This window comes from Alosa sapidissima, chromosome 8 (genome assembly GCF_018492685.1).
Source record: "Alosa sapidissima isolate fAloSap1 chromosome 8, fAloSap1.pri, whole genome shotgun sequence".
NCBI classification, from domain to species: Eukaryota; Metazoa; Chordata; class Actinopteri; order Clupeiformes; family Clupeidae; genus Alosa; species Alosa sapidissima.
Genome location: NC_055964.1, coordinates 24,996,763 through 25,010,640, shown reverse-complemented (window position 1 = coordinate 25,010,640; position 13,878 = coordinate 24,996,763). Strand labels below are relative to the sequence as shown.

At 44.9% G+C, this 13,878-nt stretch overlaps 2 protein-coding genes across 8 annotated transcripts in view; both read left to right on the top strand.

The window, feature by feature from the left end:
* The first annotated feature begins 13 nt into the window (after positions 1-13).
* Positions 14-2,795, top strand: rmi1 (RMI1, RecQ mediated genome instability 1, homolog (S. cerevisiae)). 6 transcript variants are annotated; one of them, XM_042101962.1, is made up of 3 exons: positions 14-285; positions 557-1,233; positions 1,469-2,795. In XM_042101962.1, the coding sequence occupies exons 2-3, from the start codon at positions 628-630 to the stop codon at positions 2,447-2,449; spliced, it is 1,587 nt and encodes a 528-aa protein (XP_041957896.1). In that variant the 5' UTR covers positions 14-285; positions 557-627; the 3' UTR covers positions 2,450-2,795. The 6 variants fall into 6 exon arrangements, with proteins under 6 accessions (XP_041957896.1, XP_041957893.1, XP_041957892.1 ...); XM_042101959.1 differs by having other exon boundaries at positions 553-1,233; XM_042101958.1 differs by having other exon boundaries at positions 14-390.
* Positions 2,796-5,280: 2,485 nt separating this feature from the next.
* Positions 5,281-13,878, top strand: part of ntrk2a (neurotrophic tyrosine kinase, receptor, type 2a) — a 33,914-nt gene continuing 25,316 nt past the window's right edge. For both annotated transcript variants that reach the window (XM_042101812.1, XM_042101811.1), the window contains exons 1-8: positions 5,281-6,111; positions 9,044-9,118; positions 9,613-9,684; positions 10,110-10,178; positions 11,222-11,349; positions 12,580-12,716; positions 12,980-13,112; positions 13,303-13,599. In XM_042101812.1, the coding sequence (XP_041957746.1) occupies positions 5,912-6,111; positions 9,044-9,118; positions 9,613-9,684; positions 10,110-10,178; positions 11,222-11,349; positions 12,580-12,716; positions 12,980-13,112; positions 13,303-13,599 (1,111 nt within the window). In that variant the 5' untranslated portion in view covers positions 5,281-5,911. The remainder of the gene's footprint in view (positions 6,112-9,043; positions 9,119-9,612; positions 9,685-10,109; positions 10,179-11,221; positions 11,350-12,579; positions 12,717-12,979; positions 13,113-13,302; positions 13,600-13,878) is intronic.

Below are 13,878 nucleotides of genomic sequence, written 5' to 3'. Positions count from 1 at the left end.
ACTCATACTACTTCCTCCGTCCACTTGTATCATATAGTTTGGTTGAGAGTAGGGAGGCTTTACTTCGTGTTTTCGTTTTCATGTAAACTTTGCTTGGAAGGGATTAGTCCTACTTCACCAATTACTTGCAGTTGGCATGTATCTGAGCGTAAGTGATTAAAATGTATAAGTCAGTTGAATATATCGGTCAAATCCGAGAAAACTAACTGACAGCACCTTATGTGGCCTTTTGATGGCCATCGACTTTGGCGCCATGTCTTGGGACGTGCTGATGCAGAAGCTGTCGTAGGTAGACTCCACGAACTGTCTCGAGCTATGGGCTACTTGTTTAAACAGTGGGCTAGGCCTAGTTTACTTTCTCATTTTCTCACTCCGTATTATTTACTTTCGGTAAGGGTTTCTTCAAAATGTTGTTAAATTGTGAGTGTGTGTGTGCGTTGATAGCTTGTTAAATATTTAATTAACTTAATGGCCAATACTGCGGTGGGAGCATTGGATTCTGTTTTCCCGAGGGTTGACCTGACCTAACCATTTCCCCCTCTCTCTCTTTAGGTAGATATGAAATGTGTACCTATGTTAACTGTATGTGTCAGTGAGACTTCATGTGTGGAATAGAGAAGCACTAGGATGGCCCCTGATGCAGTGCAGACTGTGGGCTCATGGCTGCGAAGCCACTGGCATGTATGTGTGCCTGAGGGCTGGCTGCAGGCATGTGTGGAGTGGCTGCAGCAAGAGGCGGGTGGCCGACCTCTGACCCTACCACAACTGCAGCAGCTGGTGCTTGAGCAGTGGTTGCAGACGGACCTACGTAGCCTGGGCATGTCGTCACTGCCTGCTGCTGTGAGCGAGGCGGAAAAGACACATCTGCAGGGAAGCCTCTGCGTGCAGCTGGACTCGCTGCTGGACGTCAGCCAGCCGGCATACACCCAGCTCCAGCGTCTCCGAGGGAGCGAACGCGACAACGACCTGATTGGGGCTGCCACCCAGGTGACGCAGCGGCCGTGGGAGGCGGCCCCCTCGCGGATGCTGATGCTGCAGCTGACGGACGGCGTGCAGAGCGTGGAGGCCATGGAGTGCAGGCCTGTGCCGCAGCTAAACACCCGCTTGCCCGCGGGCACCAAGCTGCTCCTGCGTGGGCCCATAACATGCAGGTTGGGCGTGCTGCTGCTGGGGCCTCAGAACGTTCAGGTGCTTGGTGGAGAGGTGGAGGAACTCCTGCACACCAACACGCAGGTAAGGAAAGGCAGAAGAAGTTCTGACATTGTGTGATTACATAACGGGTCGGCAGAGTGTTGTAGTAGGTGCTGGACATGCTCATACCATCCTAAAGGGGGTAATGTAAGATGTCATATACTTTGTTAGATGTTGGATGTTGTGGTGATGTACAGGAGTCCCTCTAAACAATTCTTCAGGGGCTGTAATTTGTCTTGAGGGTTATGGTTGATTGCTTTTCCCTGTCTCCCTTAAGGCCCATGTGTTATGCCGAGCTCTGGGTCTGCCTGAGGAGGAGCCAGCGGAAGAGGAGGCTGAGGGGGTCCCCCCGGAGAGGGCCGAGGAGGCTGCGCCAGGAGCAGAGGAGGATCTGGATGACCTGGAGCTGATGGCCAGTCTGGAGGCTGTGGAGGAGAGCAGCCTGGACAGTGGCTACAGGAGCGCCAGCATGGTGTCCAGAGCCCCGAGCCGGCCGTCCCCTCAGCAGCACTTCCCTCTGGAGGACTCCGCCTGGGGGAGCCCTAGCTACGCGCCCGAGGAGGACTTCCCAGATGATGACATTCCCCTGGAGGAGCTGGACAGTGTGCTCTCCCAGCATATGTCACAGGAGATGGGACAGGGTGACGTCCTCCCCCATCCAGAGCCCACCTCCACCATCTCCCCACAGATTTCTGTGCCAAGGCCGTTGGCATACACCCGCAGCCCTGAACGGGAATACTCCCCACATCCTGCTACATCTGAGCGTGCTCAGCAGAGGAGACATAGAGGGTCTGACACCGTGTCAGAGGTAGAGCATGCTGTCGTGGCACGGGACAGCCCCCCCTTCTCGTACCTGTTGAACCTGGAATTGGGCGTACCCAGGGAGATACGTGTCCATGCCTTCGTGGTAACGCTGAAAGGCAACATGCGCAGCGCCGGAGGCTCCTGGAGCCTGGACGTGTGCCTCTCCGACGGCTCGGCCTATGTGGACGCCGAGCTGGGGGACGCCGTGCTGGCGGAGCTGATCGGCTTCTCAGCAGCAGAGGCACGTGCCCTGAGACGAAACCCTGAGGGGCAGGCACAGGTCACCGCGGGCATTCAGAGGTGCCAGCGGGCACTCGTGGACATGTGTGGCATCATGACGCTGCGGACAGAGCCCCAGCGGGCACGCCCCCTGGTGCTTGAGGTGAGGTCGGCCACCCAGAGCGACTGTCTTGCCCTGCAGCAGCGAGTAGAGCTCAGGAGAGCTCAGTGCTAGCAGAGCAAAAGTGTGCTGACGGGCTGAAATGTTTGCTTATCACCTAATGTTAATTACAAGGAGATATGTCTCAAACCACTCCACCTACGCCATAAAGATGTCAAACCTGTTGATGAAAAGCATATCCTGTCCCGAGAACTGAATGGTGGATGATATATAGTCATGTGACACTACAGGACTAGCCTGAACTTCAACTTGCTACATGGGGTTACACATTGATGGGCTGTTTATTAGTTGCAATGCAGCAAGTAGTCTTTTGAGGTCAAGTGTCTACAGTTTCTTGGATAATTGTTTGGATCTGAATCTGTTGTATTTTTTAAATGTATTAAACAGTTCATGAAGTTTTTGCAGTTGTATCAAACTAATGTCTCAAAAGGTTGTGTCTCAAACAATCACCTCCACAGTCAAATGTAAGATCCTTAGCCTACATAGCCTACTTATATAAAGAAGCCAGAATTACCTGTATGTAATATTTCGATCTTGACAGTTATTTATAGGAAAAGTATGTGTGTTTAACTTTTAATGACTTCAGAAACTTCAGGTCCTTGAAATCCTTGAAAATTTGTGAATTTTAAAAAATGATTTCAAGACCCTGGAAAGGTTTTGATCAATGGACATAGGTCACTAACGTGCTTGAATGTATAGTTAAGATCAAAATTGTTTTCTCCCTTTTATAAAATCACCCAAAACCCTGAAAATGACCAAAGCCAATTTGTTTCTAGCATCATCTCCACAGCATGGGGGCAATGAGCTTAATCGATGTAGACCAGACAAAATGATCATCAAGAAAATAACTCAAGCAAAATTGGCAATGTGTCCTGAATCATCTGCTTGAACATCAGCAAAAGCTAACTGTAACACGAACTGAATTAGTGGCACATTGATAATAATCAATCCACATTTTATAAGCCTGTGTAAGGGTCCTTAAAGGAGGGACAATGACCTAGAAAGTCCTTGAAAGAGGGAACCCTGCTTAAGTTTAAACATTATGTAATTAATTTATTTTAAAATAACGCTAAGAAAAAAGCAGTACACAAAGGCAAGGGACGAGCTGGATTCTACAGTTGGAGGGTAATTATTCCTCCTATCTGTGCAAATTAATATAAGCTGGGTTAGTACATTTTGATGGCCTATAAAAAGGTTTTTCGTTACCAAGGTCACACAAGAAACATTTCATAATGGGTAAAAGCAAAGAGCTCTCCCAAGACATTTGCAACCTTATTGTTGCAAAACATATCAATGGAACTGGTTACAGATGCATTTAAAAACTTCAGAATCATCCAGTAAGCAGGTTTGGAGCCATTATCTGCAAGTGAAAGGAATATCACTGCATCATCATCTGGCCATGCACAGGATCTCCTCGCAAGATTTCTTACCAGGAAGTCAAAAGGATAGTCAGAAGAGTAGCCCAAGAGCCAAGGACCACTCAGAGAAAGCTCCAGAAAGACTTGCAGGCAGCAGGTACGATTTTTACAGAGAAAATCATAACCACCAGGGTCTCTATGCACGCTCACCCCGCATGACTCTATTACTGAAGAAAAACATGTCGAAGGTTGTTGAAAGTTTAGCCTACTACACAACATTTGGAAAAGCCTAGAAATATTGACAGAATGTATTCTGGTCAGGTGAGAGCAAAATTTAACTTTTTAGATGTCATACTACACACCATATTTGGAGGAGAAATGGCAGTGAGGTTTGGAGGTGGAGGCATCATGGTGTGGGGCTGTTTTTCATCTACTGTCAGACTTCATACTCATTTTGTTCCAGGAAAATCTTGCCATCCACCAGGATGAGGATGAGACATGGTTAGACCTTCCAGCAGGACAATGATCCATGGCATCCAGCAAAGGAAACTCAATTGGTTTCAGAGAAAGGAAATCAAGGCCCTGACTTAAATCCAATGGAACAGTTTTGGAAGTTATCCCTGGAAAGGAACCCCTGGAATCTTCAACATTAAAAAGACTATCTGTTTAAAAGAATGGGCCAAAATCAAACCTGAATACTGCGACTGATTAGTTTCATCATTTGTCATTACAAATAAAGGTTTTTCCAAAAAGTATAAAAATGTCAGTATGTTCAATGGCCTACTTTTTTCCTGTGTCATACTACTTTTACGCATAACTTTACGGACTTTAATGTTTGGATTTTTTTATATGGGTGGATTATCTGAGTTAATACTAATGTCTGGTGAAATTGTCATGCAAATAGGTCTATATGTTACAGTAATAGTGTACAATGTGTGTTCAATACTTATTTTCCCCGCTGTTCTTTTCCATCTAGTGTATTACTTTATATTTTCCAGAAGGTGGCGCCAGGGGGATGTATTAAAATGTCGACCTGTGTCCAGATGTGACATGAGATATTAGGATGCTGACGTGCAAAGCAAGCTGTCCGTTCTATCTTTGAGAATGGCGGGAGAAAGCAAAGGGTAAGACGATCTCCCCATCCAATCTCAAGCTTCTCTATACCGGTGATACGGGGTGGGCAGCTCCGCTATCAGTTCCTTAATATCAACATGGTCAATTTCACCTGCTTTTAAACATGGGTTACATTGGATGTTTCACACAAAAGTAACTATTCCGTACGACTGAGCTCCAGTTACTTATTGTCGGGAAAACAAGACCTCTCTCATATATTACCACATCAACATTGCCAAGGACTGTGGTCCCTAATGTTCTTCGATTCAGTGTATCATCTCATGCGTCAAAGCGCACGTCACAAGTTGGAGTGGGTGGGCTTCACAGGAAGGGTGCCAATGAGAGACAGCGTGTCTGTGTGTGGCCAGCTGACAGACAGATGAGGAGTGACTGAGTCACCCTCAGGTAGAGGTATTCCGACAGTGCAAGCGCGAGAGCATCCTCCAAGCTCGGTGTCTGTCTCGTGTCATTCAGCTCTGCTTTCCATTCGCCACAAGGTCAGATCTCTGACTGTAGGCATATGACGCCCAGTCTGAGAATCCCCCTGTACAACCTGAACAAATCATGTCTGAGTCCTCCGATTTCCTACTCGCGAGGTGGATGGGTTTTCGCTGACGACGATAATCAATAGCACGCGCTTATCCAGTGCTCCGCCAGCGCGCACCCCCTCCCACCCCTCATCCTCTCCCAGCAGCACGCACTTCTCTCGCGCAGAACAACCAAGGCACTTCTTGAGGAAGGACCGTCTGATCGTTGCTCAGCGGACAGGAGTGAAGAACTCACTGGGGCAAGGATACGTCTTTACGAGCTGTATTCCGGGGCTTTGCTCTCTCAATAAACAGGGGGAAACAAGCAGGGGAGGATAAAATAAAGAGTGTGTGTAAATCCATGCAGACAGGCTTGTAGACTACCTGTAAGGAGTGAAAGTGTTTAACTGTGTCCTGGAGGAAAGAAGACGCAGTGGTTTCTGTACTAGGCTACCATCCTTGCGCAGGGTCACACAGAGCTCTCGCAGACTACACCACAGCCCGGTGAAGGGTCCGTGATGAAAGTCTTGTGGGGGCGTTTCGGCATGGCACATTGGGGTTTTTGGTGGATCTTGTTGGGGCTGTGGAGGCCCGGTACGGCGTGCCCCACGTTTTGCACTTGCACGAGCACACGGATCTCCTGTTCTGACCAGGGGCATTGGATAACAGGTTTTCCCCATCTCCAAACGGAGGCTGACATGGACAACATCACTGACATGTAAGTGTGTGTTTGTGAATTAGACAGACAGTAGCCTAAGAGATGCGCATTCCTTGGAAGTAAACGTCACCTGAAAACCACGTAAGGTCTCCTTCACCTAAAAGACTGGAGAAGATGTAGGCTATTGAGAACAAATCTGTCGATTCGATACTGGATTTGAGTAAAATATATTGTGCCTTGCTTTGTTTTCATGGCTTCCAAGGCAGATCTGCGATGAGTCATCCCTCGGTTTTTTTTTTATAATGAAAACCCATGTTTAGCCCTTAGATCATTACAAAACACTCTAGCGTAAACTATGCTGTTGTTCTGAAAATAAGCATCTCAGCCGTTCAGTAAACAACAAAAGTCCTTACTGGGAGGCCTTACGTGCACACGCTCGTAATTATCCTCCATCGAACATCGACTGCAATCGCATTCATTCGAGCGCACCTCACGCGTAACCTGAAGGGGGGACACGAGGCTGTCACTAGTGACTGAGTGTCTCTCTCGGTAAAACTGGAGTGAAACAATCTTGGTTATGGGCTACTTTGAGGGTGATGGTGGAAACATACAATTTTGTGGGGTGATTGAAGTGTCTACCCACTGTTTTAAATTAAACTAACCCCACCTAAATGACCTCATAAAGTTGCACAAGTATAGGCCTATTATGATTCAATAACACTGTCCAAATAAACTGTGTTGTCATTACTAAATGTTTTCTCCAGACAAAAAAAACGTAACCAGCTTTAACCCGAGATCTGACAGTAAATAAGTTGATATAATCTGTTTTTTCTTTGTCTGAGACTTTGAAGTGCATTTTCTTTGTATTGCATTGATGCGATCTGGGAAAACCCTTCACATGGTGCAATTTTACCAACTTATTATTCTGATACCATAGCAACATGCAAGATTTTGGGAGGATTGTATCCAGGATTTTGCTAGGGGACAGTTTGTAAAATTTCACCAGAGAGGGTTGAAAAGGAGCAAAAATCAAGGATTTTTGAGTGCACCATGTGAAGGGTTTTCCTAGATCGCATCACAATAAAGAAATAATATAGAATAGGGATACGATTCAAATAGCCCAAATACTGTGCTTCTCATAGACTCTGCAAGGAATAAAGCAATAAAGATGAAGAAAAGATGCCCCAGTGGACAACGGTCTCATCATCATTTAGACTACCAATTCGATATCTTTGCTTAATGTGACACGGCATTATTGTCTGTCAGGAAATGTTATTAGGCTGCATTAGCCAACTGGCATTACCGTATCAGGTGGCAGCTGATTCAAAGTTCAACATTTCGGCAGGACATTGCCAGGACTGGCGTAGGCCATTCGCAGTAGTTACTAGAAATGGGTATTGTTATTATAGCTGTGTGTGTGTTTGTGTGTGTGTGTGTGTGTGTGTGTGTGTGTGTGTGTGTGTGTGTGTGTGTGTGAGTGCAGGGATGGATTACTGCACGGGCCTACCGGGCCCAGGCCCAGGGGCCCAAGGGGTCAGGGGGCCCTGAAGCCCAAGCCTTTGCATGTAATCATTGCCTCAATATCAACAAATCAGGATGTAGGCTATGAATCTGATTGAATTTAGTATTGGCCATCCCCAAAATCCCCAGAATACAGAAAATCACATCAAACAAATTAAAACATTTCTGGGGGAGGACCCCCAAACCCCCCCTCCCACATATACGACAATAAGTGGGGGGCCCTTAATACATCTGGGCCCAGGGGCCCGAAAGTTCATAATCCGCCCATGTGTGAGTGTTATGAATCTTACTACAGAAAATAATACTTACGACTCCTTATCTAGAGTATACAGGCTGCAGTATGTGCTTATCTGCAACAATTAAGAAAAGACAATTAATACGATTCTCTGTGAAGTTTTAGTTTTTAAGAAGATAATTAATTAGCATAATTCATAGACCTATGTATATAACATTATTCAGGCATTTCAGAAAAATATATCAATTTTAAAAAGTAGCCTATATAGCCTATACTATATGGTTTTGCTCTCCACTATCCTCTTTAAAGTTTGTGCATTATGTGTGGTATCCACCAGAACTATATTTTGTCATTTGGATCTTATTTTATGGTTATGGCTTATGGTATTTGGCAGACGCTTTTGTTCAAAGCAGTCGGCTAGGCCTATATGAATAGATTACTTAAAATAATAGTTTCACTAAAGTCGAAAAAGCCTACATTATGCATAATAATAACAACAACAACAACAACAACAACAATAATAATAATAATAATAATAACAAAATCACATATCAACAATGAAAATAATAAGTTTACATATTAACAAAAACCATACACATACAAACCATAACTTTGTACTAGGTGCAAGGTGAACATGAGTCTTTAAACACTTCTTGAAAGTCCCAATACTAACACAAGAACACAGAACACTAGATAACTCATTCCATCAACTAGGAACCACTGAGGAAAAGACTCTTGGTTTTGACTCTTAGTGTTAATGGATGGTGGACACAGCAGAAGCTCATTATGAGGACTGCACTGGGCGAGAGGGGACATTTATGTAGAGAGTTGAATTTGAATCATGGAATTCAAATAGCAAGGTGCAGATCCAGTAATAAGTGTCCAATGAAGGAATGAAGGATCTCAATTTAATTCTGGCAGCTATAGGAGGAAGCCAATGAATATAGCCTAACAAACAGAGGAGTTATATGTGCCTTCTTTGGCTGGTGAAGAGACCAGAGCTGCTGCAGCATTCTGAATCATCTCTGGTCTCACTACACAAACAGGTTGGCCAGCCAAAAATGAATTGCAATAGTCCAGTTAGGAAAGAACCATGGCCTGCACAATAATCTTAAGCAACATGTGTTGATTTGGGCTGATTTCAAAATCTACAGACATGCACTTTAATGGCAAAGATATGTGTTTTTAAATACATACAATGTCCTACAATTCTGAAATTATGTCTTCATCTGACAGATACCTTGCCAATCAAAGCAGCTTATTTGCCATCCATGCCAAAGACCTGGACCTGTACCACAACCTCAGAAACCTGTGAGTACATTTACCCAAACTCATTACATTGCTTCATTAATTCCTTATACTATTTATTCTTTACCATTCTACATTCCTTTTTATTATTATTATTTTTTGCTCATCCCCTTTGGAAAACCTTTACTGCAATTATGCTTCTATCTACTTTACTTTATTTTAAAATGACCTCATATTGTTCATCCTTATTTTGTTGATATTCATTAGGTCATCATTGCTATCTCTCTTGCTTATGATGACTCACACATTTACAGCCATAATACCATTCACATTGTTATCATTGACACACTATTGTGACATCCAGTAAACATGTCCTTAATTTTTACTTACTTAAAACACATCATTAATCAGTGTGCTGTGTTTTATCTGTGTGTGTGTGTGTGTGTGTGTGTGTGTGTGTGTTGTGCATCAGCGAGAGATAGATAGAGAGAGAGAGAGAGAGAGAGAGAGAGAGAGAGAGAGATACATGGCCAATAAAGTATATTCTATTTCAACAGGACGGTAATTAACAGCAAGCTGATGAATGTGTCCAGTCTGGCTTTCCGGAACAACCCGAAACTACAGCATTTGTAAGCACACACCTTCATGTAGGACACCACACACTACACACATACCTATGTCTCTGCTTGTAATAACATCTGTACACATTGCACATGTTCACTCTCTGAATAGTCCTGATGTTGATGATGTTGAATTTTTCCATAATGTTTCCCTTCTCTTTTGAACCCTGTACAGTCACCTGTGACACGATTTGAGACTACATGCTAGGCAGTATCCACACATATGTTCACAGTTTAGATCAATCTAGCAGATTCTGCCATTTATTGTGTGTGTGTGTGTGTGTGTGTGTGTGTGTGTGTGTGTGTGTGTGGATACATGTGGATAACTTTTTGTGTGTGTTTTTTGTGTGTTTGTTTGTATATAGTACAGTATAATATAATACAGCTGATACCAACACTGGTGACTAAATATGGGCATGTGTCCTGTCTTGCAGGAACTTCAAAGACAACAACCTATCCACTATGTCCTGGAGGACACTGCACAATCTCAATATCTCCAGCCTGTAAGCTGAGATGGACGAATGGATGTGTGTGTGTGTGTGTGTGTGCGCGTGTGTGTGCGTGTGTGTGGATACATGTGGATAACTTTTGCCATTTATGAGCTGTTAGAGTATTGTGAAAATATATACATGCATGTTATCATCATTTGTTTGGCAGCGCTGAGGTTTTAGACTAATGTGGAAGTATGAATGTGTTTGAAAGTGTGTGTGTGAAATTAAGTTTAGTTTTGAATTGAATTCATTTTAGTCTTGTAATTATCCAAAGAAAAATTATGAGTTGTCCAGACATCATGTAGGATATCATAAAAAATACAGTTCCATCGGGAATCAACACTGTGAAACTGTAGTTTATGATCATACTGGCATGGCATCAGTCGTAATATTAATAATCCACGGCATACATTAGGCTAGAAAATGCATGTGGCATAATCAAATATCTATGGGCCCGTTAGATGGAGAGATAACAGTGACTAAGTGAATTGTGAACATAAATGATTTCTCTCTGCAGAGGACAGTGACTGTGTCTTTGAGATAAAGTAATTAATACCTTAAGTATGTGAGCACATGCAGGAGAGGGTCTATATGTGTGGCTGCATTTATGCTGGTGTGTATAACCCTCTGTGTGTGTGTGTGTGTGTGTGTGCGTGTGTGTGTGTGTGTGTGTATGTGTGTGTGTGTGTGTCTGTGCGTGTGTGTGTGTCTGTGAGTGTGTGTGTGCGCGTGTGTGTGTGTGTCTGTGTCTGTGTTTGTGCGTGTGTGTGTGTGTGTGTGTGTGTGTGCATGTGTGTGTGTGCGTGTGTGTCTGTGCGTGTGTGTGTGTCTGTGAGTGTGTGTGTGCGCGTGTGTGTGTGTGTCTGTGTTTGTGCGTGTGTGTGTGTGTGTGCGTGCGTGTGCATGTGTGTGCGTGTGTGTATGTGTGTGTGTGTGTGTGTGCGTGCGTGTGCATGTGTGTGCGTGCGTGTGCATGTGTGCGTGCGTGTGCATGTGTGTGTATGTGTGTGCGTGTGCGTGTGTGTGCATGTGCGTGTGTGTGTGCGTGTCTGTAGTGTGCTGGCAGGTAACCCACTGCAGTGTTCGTGTGAAAACCTGTGGCTGGGAGAGGAGCCTGATCTGCACTGTGTGGGTGAAGACGGACAGAAGAGAATCCTCAGCGCAAACACTGTCCCTGACTGTGGTAATACTCACACCCTTAACACACACACACACACACACACACACACACACACACACACACACACACACACACAGTTTATTAGGAACACTGAACTAATGCAGTTTAACATGCCAGTCCTGCAATATATTGTAACTTCATGAAGGTTACCATAGTATTTATTTATTTAGAGAGCTGTTGATTTAACTGTGTGCTCATTTTGGAGGCTGAAGTTTGAGGGAACATATATTGTGTTGTACCTTACAAGTGTTATTTACCTTACAACTATTATTTTGAACACTGCATTTCAGCATGGGTAGGTTTAAATACACAAGCACCTTTGTTTAATTCGTTCAGTTTTATAGTACCACAAGTGTGACAAAGCAGAGCTGATTAATTTAAACTAGTGATCTGATCTGACCCTCTCACTCACACACACAGGGAGAGAGAGAGAGAGAGAGAGAGAGAGAGAGAGAGAGAGAGAGAGAGAGAATATGGCTGAGTGACTTTACTGCTGTCAGCAGCGGATTGACACGGGAGATAAGATATCTGTCTTTCAGCAGTCAGCACACTCCTCTCCCCCATCTCTTCATGTCCTGCTACGTCTTCTCTTCTCCTCCCCTCACCACCTCTCTCTCTCTCTCTCTCTCTCTCTCTCTCTCTCTCATTCTTTTGTCCTTTTCCTTCCCTTCTGTCCCGCTTACTCACACATATCTCCTCAACGAGAAAGTGTTCATCTGATTTGAAACTCATTTCTTAGGAGTTTTAGTTTGCACCTGAGAATGAATGAATTAATGAATTGCCTTGAGTGTATAATGACATTTATATATATATATATATATATATATATATATATATATATATAGATAGATAGATAGATAGATAGATAGATAGATAGAGAGTGTGAGGGTGTGTGTGTGCTCTGGTGAGAGAGCGTGAGGGTGTGTGTGTATTCTGGTGAGAGAGTGTGAGGGTGTGTATGTGTTCTGATAAGAGAGTTTGAGGGTGAGGGTGTGTGTTCTGATGAGAGAGTGTGGGGGTGTGTGTGTGTTCTGGTGAGAGAGTGTGAGGGTGTGTGTGTGTGTGTTCTGGTGAGAGAGTGTGAGGGTGTATGTGTGTTCTGATGAGAGAGTGTGATGGTGTGTGTGTGTTCTAATGAGAGAGTGTGAGGGTGTGTGTGTGTTCTGATGAGAGAGTGTGAGTGTGTGTGTGTGTGTGTGTGTGTTCTGATGACAGCCTGTTTGCTGTGTGCAGTGGCCCCCACTGCACTGCTGAGTCCCACTAACATGACGGTGGAGGAGGGCTCCAACATCACACTCGTCTGCAAAACCTCAGGGAGGCCACGGCCAGATATCATCTGGGCTTTAAGTCCGGAGATTACTGACCATAAGGTACAAGACACACACACAAACACACACACGCACGCATGCACACACGCACGCACGCACGCACACGCACACACACTCACACTCGCACGCACGCACGCACGCACACACACACACACACACACGCACACTCGTCACTCTCACTGTAGACAGGTAAACATAAAGATATTTGTCATATATGCTTATGTTAACCTTTATAGGTATAATACCTTTATATCTGTGTGTGTGTGTGTGTGTGTGTGTGTGTGTGTGTGTGTGTGCGCACACAGGAGAGCACCACAGGGCAGGTGTCTATGCTGCACATCTTTAACGTGACAGCCCACCACTATGGCAGCAGGATCAGCTGCAGTGCAGAGAACACAGCTGGACAGCACGAGGCCTTCGTACACTTGGACGTCCTCTGTAAGATTTACTTTCTGTATGTGTATGTGTATGTGTGTGTGTGTGTGTGTGTGTGTGTGTGTGTATGTCCTGATAAGTATGTGCAGTGGTCACTGAAATCATAGTAGTATGTAATGTAATGTTTTTAATTCTGTGTTTGTGTGTGTGTATGTGTGTGTGTGTGTGTGTGTGTGTGTGTGTTTTCTACCAGTCCCTCCCAAGGTCAATCTGATGAAGGCCATGATGGACCACCATTGGTGCCTCCCCTTCAGTGTCGCTGGGAACCCGCAGCCCCGGCTGCAGTGGTATTTCAACGGGCAGCCGATGAACGAGACGCCCTACATCTCCACGGTCATCCACGACTCCTTTGACAGCCAGTACCACGGCTGCCTGCGTCTGGACCAGCCCACCCACATCAACAACGGCAACTACACACTACTGGCCGTCAACCCCTACGGCTCGCATCAAGAGTCCATCGACGTCCACTTCATGAGGGGCCCATTTGATGGTCAGCATTTCAGCTTGGTCTTCTCCTACATACATACAGACACCCACAGTCACACCTGGTGGGCCTCCAGTTAGAGCAGTACTCTACCTGCTCCCCTTCTTTTATCCACTGGACATTCCAGACATCGCTCACACCTGGATTTGAACAGTCCAGCCAGGCTGCATGCTGCAGTCTAAAATGTATACTCATATCACATCACCCACCATGGCGATGCTCTGTATTAGGGGTTTTATGGTTTAGAAAATGTATACTATAGAGATGATAGCATATGCTTTGCAA